Source organism: Prenolepis imparis, unplaced genomic scaffold, assembly GCF_030444845.1.
Source record: "Prenolepis imparis isolate NDT839.2.m4 unplaced genomic scaffold, iyPreImpa1.0 SCAF_12, whole genome shotgun sequence".
NCBI classification, from domain to species: domain Eukaryota; kingdom Metazoa; phylum Arthropoda; class Insecta; order Hymenoptera; family Formicidae; genus Prenolepis; species Prenolepis imparis.
The window spans coordinates 12,042,513-12,058,682 of NW_028141170.1; the positions used below are offsets into that span (position 1 = coordinate 12,042,513).

The following is a 16,170-nucleotide window of genomic DNA, read 5'->3' on the forward strand; positions in this document are numbered from 1 at the left end:
CCTTTCTTTGTCTATGCAATGTCTATATGATATTGCAAATATCTTAAAAACGACTCATTTACGGACCCATGTTTATTAAGACTGTCGACTTTTTTTTGGGCATACTAAATTACCTTAAAATATTTTACCTTTTTTTCAACACTCTGTATACACATACATATATTATTCATACATATATATTTGACTATATTAATTACGTAAAACAACCTGTGTGTATGTATATATATATTTTTTTTAAAAGAAAATAAAAATAAAAATAAAAATACTGCTAAACAGAAAAAAAAAACAGAACAAAAATGGAAAATAATAAATCGCAAAAATAATGCAAAATAAAAAAGAGAAGAGAGTGTAAGATTTCTAATAAATCTCAGTATCTAATAATACTTTATATTTTGGTCATAACATACATCAGAATTATTGTTCAATAACTGCAAAAGTACGCATACATAATTCTGTAGCAAGAAAAATATTTTGTTTAGATTTATAAGAAGAAAAGTCAAAAAAGTTAGAAATCTCGTTAGAATGCTAGCTAATTCATTTATCGAAAAATAATAATATTAGCAGTATCAATTTATCTATATCTAATTTTGCTCGCAACAATAATGCAATTTTCTATTAATTATATTTTTGTCATACATATATCAGAATCTTTCTTCACTGTAAGTATGTATACATAATATTATATAACAAAGAAAATATCTTTTAGATTTAATAAAAAGAAAAGTCAAAAAAATTAAATATTCTTGAAGAATGATAGCAGTCCAATTATTGAAAAAAATAATAATATTAGCAGTATTAAATTATCTATATTTAATGTTGCTCGCAACAATAATTTTTTTTATCAATGAAAGTATTTATCTCAATTTGTAAAGAAGATAAACTGATGCAAATAATTTGCATTAGAAAGAGATATTTTTAATATTTGTCCAATCCAATCTATCTAATCTAATAATAGATGCATTTTATTCATCTATCTGACAAAGCATCGAGATCTTTAATATATGTATAAGAAAGAATATTTATATAAAGAAAAATAAAAAAGAAAAAATAAAAAAAAAATTATCTCAGTCTAAATCACAGTATTATCATCTATTTAACTCTTTTGGACAGAGATTAAACCCAACATAATTTTTTTATGTGCCTTTTCTATCTGCATGCAAAGTTAGAATTTATTTCATCATCGTAAAAATACGATAGTCAGCAACATTTTGTGTATGTGTGTGTGTATTATATACAAAGTATTAATAAAATTTCTTTATTGTCCAAGAAAAAAAAAAAGGATTTTTTAAATCAATCTGATTCTAAAAATATTACTAGTGTAATAATGCTCTCAAATTTTTGTTAAGACACCCTGCATACATACATACACACACACACACACACACATATATATATTATATATGTATAAACACGCGCCTTTCTCCATTTTTCTTTAAAATTATACATACATTGCCGATCTGGCAAGTGCAAGCGTTTATCAAAGCGTTTATATATTTGACATTTTTGACTAGAATTGTATGGAAAATTTCTTTTCTTATCTCATTCACTTTTTTCTTTTTATATATGAATTGCTTGCGGCGTATAGGATTTTCCTCGCAATATATAAATCGCTTCTACGTGTGCTGTGATTGGGCAATATGCAGAAAGAAAGAAAATTTATCGGTGCATGGGTGACCGCACATATTGCACGTATAAGGGTTATCGAAGCCGTGACAATCCATATGCATGGTATACATGACAATGTTACCAAACGTGATCTCACAATGATGGCAGATATGCTCGGTGTCGATCGAATCGGCCACTTTGCTATCCTTGGTATTCTGATTTTCTCTGCATAAATCGGGTGTATTAATTGCGGGAGAATTGAAGGATTCTATTTCTTCTTCTACTTCTTTTTGTTCCGGCTTCGTGTTCTCTTCTATCGCACGACGTTCCAATTTCATCGCTCTACCCTTCCGTTTATTGGTGCCGGTGGTTTTTGACGAATTTGTAGCTAATAACTGGAATTGAAACTGATTTTTTCCGACCTCGGTGATGCGGAGATCCAACGGTGCGTCCGTAGACTTATTATTTTGTGACTTTAGTTGAGTTTTTAGTGTCATAAATGTCGAGGATTCGTTAGTAGCCTGTACATTGTTGGAAACATGAAATTTATTAGCGTCATTTGAGTCGAAATAAGTTATAGGCAGACTCTGGACGCACTTTTCAGATATTTTCATGATTTTGACGTATTCCATTAATTTATTGGCGTGGGCATGATTAATTTCTTGCGTATTTTTGCGAAATGTTGCATCCTCGTGAAGCAGAGGGCGGTTGGACAAGTTAAATGTAGTAACCACATCACTATACGGAAATGTCATGACAGATTGATTCTGTTTTATGCTATTCTGCATTATCCAATTTGCATTATTTATTCCATTCACTGCGGTCACAGTCAGGTAATGAGCGACTGGTGATTGAAGTGGTGACAAAACTGGGGAAGTTGGTGCTGAGCTGAGCTGACTAGTGTTAGTCGTCATATTTTGATTCAACTCATCCTGTTTTTCTGAGGATGGCTTTTGTTTGGGTCCGCGTTTAGTACCATAGACATCAATGATGGACAAAGGATTGGGCGAGCCATCGGCGTTCAACACCATTGCTGGTTGATGCTCTTTCTTACGTAGATGCTTCTTCAGCGCATTGCAAAATTTGGTCTTATACATACAGTTTGCACATCTGTACGGATAGAAATTCGAATGTTTTTTTAAATGGCTAGTTAGCATCGATTTACTTACGCATGTATAGGAACATTTTTTGCATTTGAATGGCTTGGAGCCGTCGTGAACACTGAGCCAGTGATGATTCATGTGATGCTTATATTTGGTAACGAAAGAGCATTTGGAACAGGTAAAGCCTTTGATGTGGCAGCGCATGTGTTCCCAATATTCAATTTTCGTGTTCGCTACGAAGTTACACTGTTTACAAATTTTACCATCTCGGACATCTTTATTTTGTTTCTGATTCACGTTGCTTTGTGGATTCATGCTGAATAGACTAGATTTATCCATCTCTTTTGTCTTATGTACATTATATTCATTTACATTACATTCGGTATATTCTTCTAATGTAGGAAGAGAGCAATTGCTTTTATCCTGAAGGAATTCGAGAACTGGCAATTGCGCAAAGACAGCTTTAAAATTTGGATTGTTGCATTTCGATGTGCAATGGCTGATTAGATGTTCGGCAAATTTTGATCTGAAAACATGCAATTATTTAACGGATTTTTTTTTAAAGCTGATAATAGATTCAATGATAGTTGAATATATTAATGTAATCACACATACATATACAAACACATTGTATGTAATTATAGCATACTTTAAAGGCCATTATGTAAAGTACTCCTCACTAATCTTATATAAAATGGATTTTGATTAAATCAGCTGTTTTTGTTTATATGTTGTAACTTATGACCTGCTGTAATAGCCTCAAATAATGGACAATTATTGAGTTACAGCCAGTCAAACAACTCGCAGGATCTGAGTTTTTCATGTTTGACTGGCTGTAAATCAGTAACTGTCTATTATTTAGCTTTGAGCCTATTACATTTTTTGTTCAACAGGACATAAGCTACAACATATGAGAAACCCAGTAGATTTTACTAAAATTCAATTTTTATTTTAGTGCGGAATTTTTGAATTTATATGAAATCCTAGATGAAATTAAATCCCGATAAAATCAGCTGGTTTCCTCATATGTTGTAGCTTATGATCTACTGAACAAAAAATGTAATAGGCTCAAAGCTAAATAATAGACAGTTATTGATTTACAATCAGTCAAACATGAAAAACTCAGGCTTTGCGAGCTGTTTGACTGGCTGTAACTCAATAATTGTCCATTATTTAGCTTTGAGTCTATTGCATCTTACACACACACACACACACACACACACACACACACACACACACACACACACACACACACACACACACACACACACACACACACACACACACACACACACACACACACACACACACAAATATACAATTATATACTATGCCATAATAGTTCAACGATAGCGCACCTGTTTGATGTAACAAAAGTACATATCAGACATCGCAAGCTGTTCTGTGCGAGATTCGTATCCTCACTGGACGGTATCATAATGTTTGACATACTGTCCATCAATTGGTTCACTTGATGATTGTTCATGTCTTGATGCTGAGTATCTTCGTTAGGTAAGTTGGAATTTTTGTAAATGAGCTGCAGGTTGTCTTTAGAGATTGGTGACAAATTACAATTCATCGTAAAAAACAATTATTTGTTTCTCGATTACTTCGAATTATTGGTCCAATGGTGGAACAAAACATCGGAATTAAAAGAATTATAGCATTTTTCTAATTTTTCTTCCTATAAAAAAAAAATCATTGATTCTCTTTCATGAAAGGATAAACGCAAAGATGGAAGGTTTTCAAGTTAAATATATCGACTAGAATATACAGGGTATTTCATTTTAAGTGGATACAGTGAATTATTTTAAAAATAAAACGTTTTTGGGAAAAATGTTCTATATAAAAGTTGTAGAGAAAGGGACATAATATATCGTGACCTAAAATTGTCTCTGAATAGCGTTTTTCAAAATCATTTAGAGATCAACACAGTTTTCTTAAATGGAACTATCCTATTTTTTTTACATAAATTGATTCTTCGTAATAAAAAGTTCGGCATGAAAAGTTATAAAAGTAGAATGGCCAAAAGTGAATAGTTTAGAGATATTTTATACTGTTTCATATAATCTTATATGAATATGAAAAAAAATGTGTAATTTACAACTAGCAGCTGCGTACTTTTTTTTAAAAACAATTATGTGTTTTCTTTACACCAATTGATTTCTCTCATTATTTTGTGCATAAAAGTATTGAGATAAGATAATCAAAAAATTAATATTTTACAAGATATTTTATAGATATTTTTATTTTTGTAAAATTATTAAAATATCTCTTAAATGGAGATCCTCTAATAAGAGTCTGGCTACGCCGTCCCACTTTCTGATTGGTCATTTATGCATTCTTCGGTAAATTTCGGAATTTCGTGTTCTCGGCCTCTCAATACAGCTGGTTTTGGAATCGCGAAAATTGTCAAAGCCTTTTGTTTGTGTTTGATTAGAGTGTTTGATTAATTTATTATTATTATATCATGATTGATGCTCACAGTGCTATTTTGCAATAATTCTATCTCTAAAGGATGTTTTAAAAATTTTTTCGAAAAATCCTGAACGCCATCCCAATAAGTTGCAAATATGAATGTTTAAAACTGGATATCAACAGATCGCTTGTATTTATGCAAGGTAATTTTTTTAAATAAAAAAATAGTTATTTAAATACAGGTCATGTATAGATGTGTATAATAATTATAGGTAATAGAATAATGAATAATACAAGTGACGAATTGTTTTAGAAATGTTCCATACTTTCATTTAATTAGATTTTTTAATTAGATTTAGATTTATTTAATTACAAATGTTTTTTGAAGGTGCATTTTACTTCAGAAATGTGAGAGCGAAGGAGTAATAAAAAACCGTTTTCATTAAAGAAAATGAGGTGGCCTCCCCCTTTTGTTCCTTAAAGACCTTAAAGGCCAACATTTTTTTTATCTATCTTTTCAGGCATCTTGTCCCATTTAATTACTAATTAACTTGAAAAAAAGATTTCAAGTTAATATCTCTAGCAGGCAAAGAGAGGAAAACAGCTTATAACACTTTATGTGAGACACCTTGTATACATACGAGGGTTGTCTGAAAAGTTTCCGACCTAACAAAGATACAAGACATTTTTTCTTCAAATTAATTTTTATTTTTCTACATAGTCTCCTTGTAAGTCTATACACTTCTCCCAGCGATGCTCCCATCTCTTCAACCCGTCCAAATAGTACTCGGCGTCTTTCTCTGCAAAATAGTTGTTTACGAAGGTGATGGCCTCCTCATTCGACGAAAATCTCTGTCCTCCGAGCGCAACTTTTAGCTTAGGGAACAAAAAAATGTCGCTTGGAGCTAGATCTGGTGAGTAAAGAGGATGGTCAAGCAGTTCAAACCGTAATTCGTGGATTTTCGCCATGGCAACCGCTGAGGTGTGAGACAGCGCATTGTCTTGGTGAAACAAAATTTTTTTTTTCTGCAAATGTGGCCGTTTTTCCGCAATTTCTGCCTTCAGCTTGTCAAGTACTGATGCGTAGTATGCTCCTGTAATGGTTTTTCCTTTTTGAAGATAATCGATTAAGATAACTCCATGACTATCCCAGAAAACAGTTGCCATCACTTTCCCAGCCGAAGGAACAACCTTTGCTTTTTTTGGAGCCGATTCCCCCTTCGCAGTCCACTGTTTTGACTGTGTTTTTGTTTCTGGAGTATAATGGTGTATCCAAGTTTCATCTACAGTAATTAATCGGCGCCAAAACTCTGATTTATTGCGCCAACAGAGCGTTGGAAATGTTCATTCGAACACGTTTTTGGTCCAAAGTGAGCAAACGCGGCACCCAACGCGCGGACAGCTTTCTCATGCCTAAATCTTGATTCAATATGTGACAAACACGTTCTTTGGACATGTTCATAGCCTCTGCTATCTCTCTAACTTTAATTCGACAGTTGTCTAGCACCATTTGGTGAACTTGAGCGATATTATCGTCAGTGGTTGCAGTTTTTGGACGTCCCGAACGTTCATCGTCACCCAAGCTGGTACGGCCACGTTTCAGCAGCCCAAAATTTCACGGTGGTAAATGATGGTGCAGAGTCCCCGTACACAGCGTCCAACGTCTTTGATTTGCGTAGGCGTATTGCCTTTCAAAAACAAATATTTAATGACAGCTCGATACTCGATTTTTTTCATTTTCACAAAAACACTCACATCGACTCACTCAAATGATTGTCAAACAACAACTGCGCGTCCAAAATGGCTGAAATTTTGGTGAGTACCTTTCAAAGCATGCGCAAACACATTCCCCAACTTTTGTTTACGAGTGCTGCCATCTTCATGTTGAGGTCGGAAACTTTTCAGACAACCCTCGTATATACATGTATACATATACATATGTAGGGTGTGCCATGATTCGAGGTCCACACATTAAAGACATGTTATTAAAGTCATTTAGAGTTGAAATAGTTTAAAAAACATATCTCCGAAAATGCTTCCTAACAGGACTGCAACTATTGAAAGTTGATTTGAATATTTAAAATATTTTCTGTCAGTCTGATATTGTTTACATTTTCTGTCAGTCAATCGTTTATACAGAACAATCTCGCAATAGGGATGAACTTGTGAACAGAATTATGGATGCGGCAACGCAAATAAGAAATTCTCCTGTCATGGTGGAGCGAGTTGTTAAATCACTTTTACACATCAGAATAAGATTTTGCTATCTATTGGAGATAATTTTGAACAGAATTTGTAATACATTTGTAAATAAATAAGTTAAATAAATGTCTTTTTTTTTCCTTTTTCAAATATTCACATTAACTTTCAATGGTTGTAGTTCTGTTAGGAAGCATTTATGGACGTATGTTTATTTTAAGAAAAAATACGTAGCTGCTAGTTGCAAATTACGTACTTTTTCTTACAAATAACTATATGTTTTCTGTACACCGATTAATTCCTTTCATTATTTTATTCCTAAAAGTATTGAGGTAAGATCGACAAAAAATAAATATTTTATGAGATATTTCATAGTTTAGTGAAATTATGTTAAACTAAAGTATTAAATATCTTGTAAACTATTCACTTTTTGGCCATTCTACAATTATAACTTTTTATAGTGAATATTGAGATGAATCAATTTATACAAAATAATTAAGATAGTTTTATTAAAAAAAATATAAATAATCTTGAAATGACCTTGATAATATATACAGGGCGTCCCACATAGTGTTATAAATTGTTTTCTCCGCCACTGTTAGAGATATTAACTTAATTTTTTTTTAAATTAAATGGAACATGGTGCCTAAAAATTTGATGAAAAAAGAGGGAGCCCTCCTCATTTAAAAAAAAATAAAATTACTATAATTTTTCATATAAATCGATTTCTTGTAATATTTGGTATAAAGTTATAAGGAATAATAAGGATGATCAAAAAATGAATAATTTAAGATATTTTGTACTTTAATGTGACATAATTTTATACATAAACTATAAAATATTCATTTTCCGATGATTTTACTTCAATACTGTTTTGCACAAAATAATGAGAGAAATCAATTGATGTAAAAAAAAACACATAGTTGTTTTAAAGAAAATGTATATAATTTGTAATTAGCAGCTACATATTTTTTCTTAAAAAAAAATTGTAACTTGCAATGTGCAACTGCATACTTTTTAAAAAGATTATTATATATTTTTTAATACCAATTGATTTATCTCATTATTGCGTAAAAAATTAGTAGAGTTAAATAATTGAAAAATGAATAGTTTATGAAATATTTTATGCTTTATTTTTACAGAAAATTGTGCACAAAATTATTAAAATAAGAGTATCGAAAAATATTACGATATATTTCATGTTTTTTGTTATATTAAAATGAAGCATAAAATATCTCATTTACTTTTCGACTATTCAATTTTAACAACTTTTTACGCCAAATATTATGAGGAATCGATTTATGTAAGAAAATTATGGTGGAAATCTCAAAAATGCCTTCACCTGGAATAAGATTATACTTACGATAAGACATCCTCCTCGAAATTTTACAACTTTTGTATGAAATATTTATTGATAAAAGCCTTGATTTTCGAGAAATAGCAATATATTATTTAAAATGGGCCACCCAAATGTATACTTTTTCACATTTTACACTTAAATTGCATTTGTTATATAATTGTATATACAGTAAACTAAAGTTTAATTTGGTGAAGGTGTTGCGCGATTACTCACAGTTTTATCACCCTAGTTTCCAGGTTTCCGTGAAATAATGGGGATGTTTTTGTTCCTTGACAATATCCTGTTGTTAATTCGGCATAAAAGTTGCTATATTTTGATTTTCCTTCATTTCACCATTATCTTTAAAACAGAAAAAAATCGGGAGTTAGTTTAGTTTGTAATAATATTTACAAGCAGTGGACTTTTTTCTCTTCCAACATAAATAAAAAAATGAACTATACAGTTTAAATGTGAAAAGTTGAAGTTTTTAAACAAATTAATTAGAATTTGATGTAATGTAAAATAGTTGTAGCAAGAATATATATAAATTTCTTGAAAATAATATAAAGTTGATCTTAAAGAACAATGAATTCAAGTTATAACAAGAGTTATACATTCAAATTTATGTTACATATTGAAAATTTATTATTTTTTATTTTAATCCAACAGCGTGATTTTGTATCAATGATTTACTTTAGACTTGATTTAAAAAAATGTTTCTTTATTTTATTTATGATTAAATTATGGTAATTATTATAATTGAATTATTGTTTAATGAAACAGGAATTGTACTAAAAATTGTATTTTGTACTTCATTATTAAAAAAACTTAACTATTTTTCATAAAAGTAATAAATTTATAAAAATAATAATAAATTAATAAAATAATAATAAATTAAAAATAATAAAAATTTTTCATAAAAATAATATAAATAAATATTGCGATAATAAGTTGGATTGCCTGTATAAGTTTATATTGTAAATCTATGATTGATCGAAAACACTATACTTATCACTAAATATCACTATCTGCTGAAAAAAGGTTTTTTTTGTTTATAAAAAAAAAATATTGACATATTAAAAAAAGTTCTTTGAATTGATGATCAATAACAGTTGTGATAATTTTCTTTTAAAACAATTTGTTGTTTATTTTTCGATTTGATAATTATTTTCTTATTCTAACATTATAAATTTCGAATAAACAGCACTGCTTTCTATTAAAGGTCAAACCAACGTAGTATTCTGAAATTCCAAGCGAGATATATGTACATCAAGATCATAACAATAAATAGAAAACATACGAATAAATAGAAATTTTTATTGACAAACATGTTATAATATACATGTATAGAAAGATATACAAAAGAAAAATCACTAAGAAGTCAAATATATCAATGTAACATGGCGTTTATGAATGTAAAATTGATAAGTCGATTATAGTGTGATAATAGTTGTTAATTAAATAACAAATTTTGACATAATTAATTTTAATTATTTCAAGAATAAAAGAAGAAAAGCATTAATTTGCTTAATAATATTATAAAAAATTAAGAATTAAATAAATTGATAAATAATATAATGATATAATTTGATAAAATTAACGACAGAAAGAAATTATAGAGATATCAGAAAAGGGACTTTTTTCTCGATCTTCAAAACAATTTTAATTGTTAACTTATCGTAAAAATTTGTAGATTTTGGAAACTAATCGCTTTTTTTATAATAAAAAACGATATATATATATATGCTCTAATTTTTTTATATGTTTATTCATTAATCAGTTTATTGCTTTATCGAATATTTACATATATAATAACGTTCAATACCAAATATATTTTCTCGTGTGTGTGTGTGTGTATTAAGTATTTATATAATCCTTGAATTTATTAAGTAGTCTTAAATATCTATTAAATGTCTGTCAGTTATTCTACATAAGTATATTAATAAAATACTTGCGTATGTGAGAAGCAAAATTAAATAAATTTATAATAAAATAATTAATAAAAATTCTAAATTTTTTATTATCTAATAAAAATTTTCAATTATATATATATATATATATATATATATATATAAGCAATCTCTATATTGCTTCTGTTCTCGATATAAGATTAAGAAAATTATAATAAATAGAAAAACAAGGGATCAAAGAGAGAAATCAAGACAAACGCAAATTGAGAATGAGTTTTTCAATAATTGCTTTTTATTTTGCTTATATATATTCGAAAAAAATTTTTATAATTAGAGAAATTAGAATTCATGTATCTACGAAAACAATGATACAATTTTTAGCGATTAGGCGATTAATTATTACTTTTTGATTTTAATTTATTATTGCGCAAAAATAGAAAAAAATTACAAGAATCTTATTTCTACGGCTTGTATATTTTACACTACTCAAATAATTGTTACGTTCATCATTTATATCAACGAAAATATTATTTTAAATTAAATTGACTAGTTATACATTAAAAAAATCTTATTGCGCATTACTTTAATATGCGTTTGTAAATTATTTATAATGTAATTGTAAATTTGATGTTTTTTGTTAATTTATATCTTTTTAAGTTTATATTACATTTCTTGAGGCTTTAATAAAACAATTTGTTGTCATTAGAAAAATTGATAAAATTGAAAAATTGTTTTCTTTTAATTTCTTCTTTCCGAAAGAATTTCCATGAGGGGAGTTATCTTAAATCAAGTTATCTTAAATCAATTTTCGACGTACGCTAAATCAAATAAGAATTTCAACAAGAATCAAAACAACGTGTCTTTCAGAAGAAAAAAGTTTAAAAAAAATTAAAAGAAGATTCAAAATTACAAACACAGCTACAAAAACAAAATTCCTCGTCTTTGTTTTTATAAGTAGTTATTCCAAATTGGAAAGGAATATTATTTCTCTTCTTCTCACATGTGTTAAAAAAATTCTTATAAAAATAACTCAAAAATAAATATATATATATTCGACAAATTTTAATAATTAACTTATTAAACTTAGTAAACTAATCAATCGACGCATGCAATTAGAATATCTATTAACCAAATCGTTTAAGTCAAAATATAAAATATAAAATAATTAAATAATATAATATAAAATTAAATTGACAGTTAATTCATTATAATTATATGTAAATCAATAAATTTTATATATTTATCGATTGAATTTAATAAAAAAAACACCATATTATTTTCGAATTTTGCTTTATAGTTTAAGTTTTATGCTCAAGTTTCCAAGTTTAATTCAATAATTTAAAATATTTAATCAAACCTGATGTATCTGAATCTTCAGCTTTATCCTTCAATGTTGGGCTACAGATTTTCCTTTCAACAAGAAAAATATATTTAAGAAGTATTTTTTCACAGGATGCTCACAGAAAAGCATCAACAGATCACTCAGCACTATTTTTCTTTTTGTTTTTTAAATCACGATATATTGTTACGTATTACGTTTATATTATATATATCGCTTATGGAATACGCAAAAATACCTGCGAGAAAGAACGACAAAAGCAAGGTCAGGGTGAAGTGACGACGACATTCTAAGTCCCAAAGTGAGAGACACAGTCGCATATTTCTGGATTTTGTCGATGGGGCAGATATCCTCCCTCTCTAGTTCGCCTGTGTCCAATCGGAATCCTTTACTCGGATTCATAGCACGATTTAGCACAAGCACTCTGTTATCCTTCTCCCACCTCTTTTGCAATACATGATTGTGTGTCTATACTGCGAATCTTCTATACAATGTGTTTCTTAAATATATGTCAAAAATTCAAGAGGTGATTTCTTGGGTCATTTTATGAAAATTTATACCTCTGATGATTTTTTGAAAATCGCCTCGTTTCGAAGGTATAGGGCGATAAAAATTTACATGAAATACAATATTTTTATTATGTTTTTATTTTTATTATTACAATATTTTTATTCTGGCATCACTGGCAACAACAAAGAAGTTCTTTGAACACTACATTAATAACTTTTACAGGTATTATTTTCTTATAAATTTTTATCGCCCTGTATCTTTAAAACAAAGCGATTTTCGAAAAATCATCAGAGGTATAAATTTTCATAAAATGATTCAAGGAATCACCCTTTGAATTCTTGACATATGTTTAAGAAACATTCTGTATATCAAAGAATTATACTTATATCACCGATGATAATTTTCGGAGAAAAATTTGATTGGTTTATTCTTCCTCTTTATTTTAAAAAATTTTACAAATAAATACTAATTTGCACTTTATGTCTCAAAAATATAAGGTAAAAATGTATTATTTTCATCATCCTTACTGTATGCTGTATACAATTTTTATATGTTCTCTCTCTCTCTCTTTAAAGATAAACAAAGATAAAAAAATAGGGCTTAATGAGTTCAATTGCCTATTTAAAAAAAATAAAAATTATAGTTAATCTTAAACAATACTCTCTAGTTATACTCTAGTTATACATTTTTCCAAGTTTGAAGTATTTATGAAGCATTAAGAGCAAAGAAATGTTTATTAAAGATGTGTATTATAGTTTTTTCTTTTTTTTTTTTGCATTTTTGGAATAAATATAAGCATTACAGTTTTGCGACATACATACTTAGCGGAAACAATTTTTTTTTTGTTATTTTTATCAGTGTAACTGTATCTAAAAGGTTTTGCTTTTTGAAATTACCGTAATATTTTAAATATTAAAAAGATTTGAAATATAGATTTATATTTTGATATGATATGTTGTAAGATATGCGCAATTTGGTGTATTTAATCTATAAGAATAAAACATAAATGTCAATTTTACTTACGCGTTTTTTAGTAGCTTTTTTATAGTGCAAATTAGATTTTTGATGCGAAATACATATACTAAAACTTTAATATAGCATTTATTGCATTTTACTCAAATATACTTTATTATGTATAGCAAATCAATAGTACTATCTAACTTTTCTGCCTGATCATTTGATTTCAACTGCCTTTTCGAACGAGAAATCGCGATGGAGATACAGGGTGTTTCAGAAGGAATGATCAGCATTCTAGGACATGATTGTACACATTATTTTAAGCAAAAAAGTTTATTAAACATACGTGTCCTATTCTGTACGATTAGAAAGATACAGTATGTTCAGTCTTAAGAACAAATACATTTATTAATTTAATAAAATCAAATTCTATGAAACAATTAGATTAAATTTTCAAGCTTACAAATATATAAATTTAAATAATTAATAATAATTAAAAAATAATATTTTCAAATAATTAATAATAATTTTGGCATAAATAAATATGAGGTATTTTAATTACACCAGAAACCAAAAATTTCGAACTAGCACATGATTTATCAAATGTAATCTAATGTTTACATTCATAACCATGGTAACAGGAAACGACGAAAATTTAATATAATTGTTTCATAGCATTTGGTTCGACTAATTGTAAGTTAATAAATGTATTCGGCCTTAAGATTGAACACGTTTTGTATCTTTATAATCGTGCAGAATAGGATACATGTTAATATAAATTTTTTGGTTTAAAATGATGTATACAGTCATGTCTTAGAATGCTGACAATTCCTCCTGAAACACCCTGTATATAATGCTATACGCATACAGCATATATATTTACGCCTTTCCTAGATTGTGATAAAAGAAAAAATTTCTGCAAAACTTAGAATCTCATGTGGAAGAAGCAAAAGTGGTAAGGCAGCTGTTCAAACGAGGGATACTTTATTTAGGCTCAGGTATAAATTTGCGTGAGAGAGAGAGAGACAGAAACACATTTTCCCCCCCAACACATACTCAAGATACACCTACGCGAACAAATAAGAAAGCAATAATAAAGTATAGTCATTTTAATGATATATTTTTTTTATTTTTTGCATATATATAATTTTCTTGTTAAAGAGAAATAATAAATATAATTTTTAGTCGCTAAATGTTTTTTTATCATGCAAGGAAGAAATATAAATTTACAATATATATAATTAATATAAATATATAATCTTGGATAAAAATACAGAAAGGAAAGAAGTGATTTGGTCCGAATGGGTCCGAAAAGGGAGAAGGAAAACGGAAATTCTCTCTGATTGTAAGTATTCATTTGCAAATTTGCAATAAAAGTTGAGATAAAAATTCAGCTGAATCTGTCGAAAAAATTCAGCTAAAGAAATTGAAACGCTAGTTCGAAACGACAGTTCATTGACACTCATCAGAGGTTGACCAGCAACGAAACGCTGCAGGCTGCAATCCGCAAATGGCGACTTTTCTAAGGATAAATAATTGACAGCTGACCCGCCCTTGCGCTCGGTTGACCCATACCAGATTCATCTGCTTAACACCACCCTAGCGCGAAATAGCACATTTTCACATGTCAATTTTTGACGTGAACCAATCTCGTCAAATCGTCTTCCTGTGAATTGGGATTATAGCGGAATTTTAATAACGGCTCATTATGCTTAAAAAGAATAAAACAATGTTTGATTTTTGATTTAAACGATGTAGTACATTATATCTTTCAATAATTTTATAAAATAAAATACAGTTTTATTTTATAAAGTTATTTTATAAAATTATTTATATATGTATACACATATACATATGTATGTACATTATATAAATGTTTACGACCTATTTTACCAGAGAATTTAAGCGAAAATTATATATAATACCTAGAAAAAATTCATAATTAAGTATAACTATAATTATAAATATATAATAAGATTAATATGTAATTATTAATATGCAATTATATAATTAATATAATTAATATAATTATATCTAAAATATATCCATATTTTTTTTCTCTTGTATAATCTCTGTATATTTATCTCTTGTATATTCTCTTGTATAATCTCTGTGTGTTTCGAACAGTAGGTATGTGTGTGTGTATCTAATTATATATAAATAATTATTATACATACGGGTGTCCCAGAATGATGGGGACTAAATTTGTGCAGGTAGAGCGGACCAAACTGAGTCGAAAAGTCCTCTACCATTTTGCAATTTTCGCAATAGTTAATGAGTTATTAATTATTAAAAATCGCCGTATTAGCCTGGCCTACTGTCAAATGTAAGCGCGCGGCAAGATGCGGCCGCCCATCTGATCGAGGTTGCTAGGCGCGCGAGGAGTTGTTTGCTTATTACAAGTGACAATGTTTATTACAAATTACAAGCCTTAGAGGACTTTTTGACTCAGTTTGGTCCGCTCTACCTACACACAAATTTAGTCTCCATCATTCTGGGACACCCTGTATAATATATTTATATGTAGGCAATTTTTCTTCAAAATTTACTTAAAAAAAAAACAATGCAAAAATTAAAAATTTTCTAATTATTTTTCAATTATTCCTTTTTTATTATTTTTCTTTTTATTATTTTAGAAAGTGAAATTTAAGAGAAAAAATTTTAGAGAAAAAATTGCCTATATACATATAATTATACATAAATTTATATATAATTAAATGTACAAGGATAATTTTTTCTCACTTAAATTTTACTTTTTCTATTAAAAAAAAAAAAAAAAATGCAAAAATT

The 16,170-nt window shown here is 28.4% G+C and overlaps 1 protein-coding gene across 2 annotated transcripts; it reads right to left on the reverse strand.

Annotated features, from left to right (window-relative positions):
- Positions 1 to 404: 404 nt before the first annotated feature.
- Positions 405 to 12,207, reverse strand: LOC145943619 (protein hunchback-like). Of its 2 annotated transcripts, XM_083051274.1 has the most exons (5): positions 12,152 to 12,207; positions 11,932 to 11,984; positions 8,899 to 9,024; positions 4,067 to 4,392; positions 405 to 3,234 (listed from the first exon to the last, which is right to left on the reverse strand). In XM_083051274.1, exons 4-5 carry the CDS (start codon positions 4,285 to 4,287, stop codon positions 1,614 to 1,616), a joined length of 1,842 nt encoding a protein of 613 aa, XP_082907400.1. In that variant the 5' UTR covers positions 4,288 to 4,392; positions 8,899 to 9,024; positions 11,932 to 11,984; positions 12,152 to 12,207; the 3' UTR covers positions 405 to 1,613. The 2 variants fall into 2 exon arrangements, with proteins under 2 accessions (XP_082907400.1, XP_082907401.1); XM_083051275.1 differs by lacking the exon at positions 11,932 to 11,984 and having other exon boundaries at positions 12,152 to 12,204.
- Between the last annotated feature and the right edge of the window lie 3,963 nt (positions 12,208 to 16,170).

Excerpts from the sequence above, each read along its gene's own strand:
- LOC145943619 (XM_083051274.1), bottom strand. The coding sequence starts at position 4,287 with ATGAATTGTAATTTGTCACCAATCTCTAAAGACAACCTGCAGCTCATT. Across the intron at positions 3,235-4,066 it reads ACTTTTGTTACATCAAACAG|ATCAAAATTTGCCGAACATC; the intron begins GTGCGCTATCGT and ends GCATGTTTTCAG.